The 5,371-nt window shown below is 36.6% G+C and overlaps 1 protein-coding gene across 1 annotated transcript; it reads left to right on the forward strand.

The window, feature by feature from the left end:
- Window positions 1-3,557: 3,557 nt before the first annotated feature.
- LOC115791009 (gap junction delta-2 protein) lies at window positions 3,558-4,664 on the forward strand. Its single transcript, XM_030745071.1, has one exon. The coding sequence runs from the start codon at window positions 3,558-3,560 to the stop codon at window positions 4,662-4,664; it is 1,107 nt and encodes a 368-aa protein (XP_030600931.1).
- The last annotated feature ends 707 nt before the right edge of the window (window positions 4,665-5,371 follow it).

Here is a 5,371-nt window from a genome sequence, read left to right on the forward strand (position 1 = left end):
AGTTGATTTATTTCAGTAATTCCATTCAAAAATTGAAACTTGTATATTATATTCATTCATTACACACAGACAGATATATTTCAAATGTTTATTTCTTTTAATTTTGATGATTGTAACTGACAACTATTTCCACCACTGATGTTCATAGCAGCCTTTCTGGTGCCCCCTTCTTGCTTTGCTCTTTGCTTGTTGCTTTTGTTGTGGTGTGTATCCAACTTATGTCAATAGTTTGTGTAATTAGTCTTCATCTAGAATTAGATTTAGAGGTTTGAGCCTCCTCTTCACTTTGTTTTAGCCAGTCATCTATGCACAAAAATTGGGAGGTTATCTACAACACCTTAATTTCATTAAACTCATGATATCTTTCTCAGGTCATTATGCACATTGATTGATTATATGGCAAAAAGTACTACTACACTGCTCTACTCAAGGGATCTGATTTATATGGTGTGGCTATCAGTATGACCAATTCACAAATTCACCTTCAGTCTTCAAGGATGTGCACAGCTGGGCAGCTCGTGGTCACTCCTCACTTAATTTGATGGAGGATGGGAGCTGACATTATTCTTGACATGTGATTTTAATCTGGAAATAGTTTTTCACCTTTTTTTTCTCAGTATTTTCACTTTTTTCTCAAAATAGCACATGAAAGTCCTACTTTCAGGACATTTTTTTTTCACACACATTGAAATCTGTGGCCATATTCATTTGAACACGAATATCTCAGATAAAAGCCTGAAATTTTCAGTGGTTGTTACCATCAAAATGAATCATTGCTAACAATTGCACTGCTGTGCCACCCAGAGGTTAAATTTCAATCAGACATTCTTTTTGTGTTTTATGAGATATAAGATCAGAAATCAGTTATATTCTCTCTGGTTTAGTTTGATTCAGGTGTTGTTTACATCTAACTGTTTTTTTGTGTGTGCTAACTTGCTAAAGCTAAAGCAGCCTTTTTCTAACTTGGCATACACTAACAACTGAACCCAGCAGAACTAAATGCGTGGTTTGAGAATAAGACATAATTAAGGGGAGCAGCTGTGCCCCTAAAGTTCTCCAGTACAATTATCACCAGTGTTAAGGCCCTGGAAATTATTTACTCTGATTATTGTTTCTGAAAATAAATTGGATGCAATACTTCTGCAACCTGTTCACTGTGAACGATGACTGTAGAGAAGTGAGTCAGTATTATGATCTATAGAGCTGCAAACATGGAAGAACCTGAAAGCATTTTTCCCCCTAGAACTCAGCTGCTGTATGCTGACAGAAATAGTGAACAATACTGGCTCCAGCTGAGACCTGCTGTTGTCTGGAAAATAACTAAATTCTCTCTAACTTGTACTGTTCGAGGTGATTTAAGCAGAAGCTTTGCAAAGACCTGCATTATGTTTATTTTCCAGCCGGTTCCATATGCTTTTTGTTTGATGGTTCCCGGGTGTTCAGAAAAGGAGCCCCCTCATTGTGTTTTGAAATCATTGTTACAATGTACATTGCCAGCCTTTGTAGTGACATAGCACAATGTTTGGTTCAGATGGACTGGCTTAATGCGTGTGATCGGCCTATTCTCTCTTTCCACGCTCAAGGGGATTCAATTCATCCAAACTTTAAGATTAAAAATAGCCATGGAAGCTGCGTGGCAAAGGCTCCATTATAAGGATTTATGCTGCAGAGTTTAAGGTTACATTAGGTGAGTTCAAACTGGATTCTGTTACCCTTTAGTTTCTGTCAGCATACTCACAGATTTAAAAAGACACCATTCCTATTATCAGGGATGTTTTTCAGAATAAATGTGTACCATAGCAAATCAATATTTATTTAATCAGAAACAGCAGATGTATCTATTATATCATGTAATAACAACATAATAAATACTGCTTTTTCATTAAATTTGATGGGGTTTTTTTTTAACTCTGTGAGTATACTATAAAATACAATGAAGTGTATCTTATTGTCCACTAAAAAAAGTGAAAATGATAAATGATTTGGGGATCCCAAAGTAATGTTTTCATTTTATGATTTATTGTTATTCACATGAAGATGTTTGATATGAGCTATCAGTAGATTATATATAAATTATATTTTAAATGAAAAACATTAGAGGAAAAAACGGGATCATTATCAGCAGAGTTAAGGTAAATCTGTTGTTAACTTTGTCTAATCAATAGCAATAATGGACAGAAATACTGTAAAAACTGAAAACTGTTTTGAAATGAGTTCCAGAAAAATCCTTATATATAGCTTTCATCTGATCTGTCAAAGAAGCACCGATACTATGTATCAAACAGCAATAAGGGTCAAACATTAGCTTTCACAGTGCATCACTGACTACATGGATACACTGGCTGAACCAGTCTTACACTCGAACAAGTAAAAGTGTTTTGGTTGCATTACAAAAATATACTAACAGTATTAAAAGTAAAGCTATTACAAAATGTCCCCTGAACTGTTTTAAATTATTTTGTGTTTATATTTAATCATTAGCTAATTATTACTTATGTATTAATATAAAAGCAAAGTTGTGCAGGATGTTGAGGTGGAGTTTTTTTTAAACTCATTTGTATCCAGCTGCATCTAATGATTAGGCTATTCTGACTGTAGATGATTTTTCTTAGTGAATTTTTATTGTTTTTTTTATTTGTTAAAATAATTTCATCTATAAAAGCATAGATCATTGCAGATTAAATTTAATATATAACAAAACATGTTGTATGCACAGATTTTTTATTTTATTTGTATTTTTTTTAATTTACAAAACCCTAACTTTAAACCCAACATTAGCCCTAGCCCCAGACTAACTAAAAGCTGTAAGAGAAATCTCCCTGTGGTGTAGCAGAAGTAGAAATTAACACAAAAAGAAAAGTATAAATTAAAATATAAGTCCTTCAAAATTGTAATTAACTACATTATTCAATAAGTATACTTAGTTACATTAAAGAAACACTCAGTACTGTTATAAGGTCTTAATCAGGTTTCTAAACAGGTTCGATGTTTCCAGAAACATAATTAGGATGCTTCACAATCCTGACTGTAACTAGAATATTTGTATGTTCATATTCAATAAAATTTTCATGAAGATAAAAAGTGTTTTTACATGTCAAATACTTTATTTTAATCAGAATGTAAACTGGTGGGTTTATAGCTGTGGGGTTTTGGAATCATTGGTGGTTGGGATGGTATTAAATTTCTTTGGCGAATAATCTGAACTCCATGTCAGTTTTGCAGAGCTTTGTCACTCTTTGTCAGTGAATAATATTATTGCTTATCTGGTCACAAGAAACTAGCCCAGGTTTCATGTCATGACTGGTATATATTACTTTAGTCAGGTGGCTGTATGGGGTGGGGGTGGGGGAAGATAGTAAGCCTTGTTTAAAGATGATGTCTGGTGAATGTAGTCCTTGATCTGTGTTCTGGTTGGTTACTTGACAAACGTTTCAACATAACAACACAGCCCACTTCCTGACAACTAAATTAATGATTGGGAAGTGTGTCTTGTGTGAGTATACCCTAACTTGTCCTAATATTAATAGCAGCTTTTACTTTTTGTTTAAGATTAAGCCATGGGTGACTGGTCCATACTTGGTCGCTTCCTGTCTGAGGTCCAGAACCACTCTACAGTGATTGGCAAGATCTGGCTCACTATGCTGCTCATCTTCCGTATCCTGCTGGTAGCCTTGGTGGGTGATGCGGTCTACAGTGACGAGCAGTCCAAATTCACTTGTAACACCCAGCAGCCTGGATGCAACAACGTCTGTTATGACACATTTGCTCCTGTGTCACATCTACGGTTCTGGGTCTTCCAAATTGTACTGGTCTCCACCCCATCCATCTTCTACATAGTTTTTGTACTGCATAAGATTGCTAAGGATGAGAAGATTGATGGCCAGAGGACACAGTTGCTATCCCAGAGACCTCCCAGAAAAACGTGTGGGGAAATGGGTAAAGATGGTATGGGGGCACTAAAGGTCAATATGCCCACTTACTACCCTCATTACAGTGAGGAATGGGATACAAATGAGAGGGAAGGTGTAAAGCAAAGCTTTCTGGAAGAGGATTATGGTGAAGTGGGAGAGGACCCCACCCAGCAGTCCAACCAGATTCTTCTTATTTACATTCTTCATGTATTACTCCGATCTGTCATGGAGATCACCTTCCTGGTGGGCCAGTACTTCTTGTTTGGGTTTGAGGTGCCTCACCTGTACCGCTGTGACACGTATCCTTGCCCTACTCGTACAGACTGCTTTGTTTCACGTGCCACTGAGAAGACCATCTTCCTGAACTTTATGTTCAGCATCAGTTTGGGATGTTTCATCCTCAACATTGCAGAGCTCCACTACCTGGGATGGGTTTACATTTTTCGCATCCTCTGCTCAGCTTGCTCCACCTGCTGCAGTCCGGAGAGGGACCCTGTCAAATTGTACTCAAATCACAACCCCCTGCTGCTGCAGCTCAGGCATTCTGTGAGGGGGCAGCTGGTTCTGCAGACCCCAGCAGCCATGGCCCAAGAAAAGAAAGGAAGTCTACTTGCACATGCTCCAGCTATCTCCTTTGAGACAGACTCAACTGTGGAGTGCACCTCCAAGAGAAGTCCAGACAGCAGAGACAAAGTGAAAGTTAAACTGGCTAACATGGCCAGGCTGGGACGGACTAGGAAGTCTTGGCTTTAAGAGTGATATTTTTCTGTAATTGTATTATCTTTGTGAAAACTGACCGAAAAGGGAACACTAAGGCCTAGTGAGCCTTTTTTTTTTTTTTAAATTGCTTTTCATAAAAACAGTTGACGTTGAATGTATTCGGGAGGGACTCTCTGTCAATGTGTTGTGTTCTATTATTATTTTTGGCTGTTGTGCAGACTAGATCTCTAAAGTAACCCAGCTAATACTTCTTAAACTCCGAAAGTACATTGTAGAAAGCGACTACGTGAAGAACACTGTTTCTGTAATCCTGGGTTTTAATGGGATCACTAGACATGTAAAAAGTCATAATTGGACCATTGGAATTTGATTTTATCTTGCATTATCTTGTATCCACAACTTTGATATTTTAAAGTTTTGAGTTCCAAAGCTATGTAAACTATGAAAAAAATCCCAATGCAGTAATTTGCAAATAATTTAAATATTATATACATTTGAAAGTTGTACAAAAGGTGTGAAAAGTTAAAAAATGAGAAATTGGATTTTTAAAAAAATATATGCTCATTTAGGTGTGTATATTATAGCTCATTTAGGTGTGTATATTTGCTTCACTTTGGCCATAAAACATTTCTTTAAATCGCTTACTGTGTGTGACTTGTGTTTGGGCATATGGTACTACAAACAGGCTAAAGTTACATTGAGTAGGTAAGTCAATTCCTGGTCTGTAAATTTTATCATAA

Source organism: Archocentrus centrarchus, chromosome 13 (genome assembly GCF_007364275.1).
Source record: "Archocentrus centrarchus isolate MPI-CPG fArcCen1 chromosome 13, fArcCen1, whole genome shotgun sequence".
Lineage (NCBI taxonomy): Eukaryota > Metazoa > Chordata > Actinopteri > Cichliformes > Cichlidae > Archocentrus > Archocentrus centrarchus.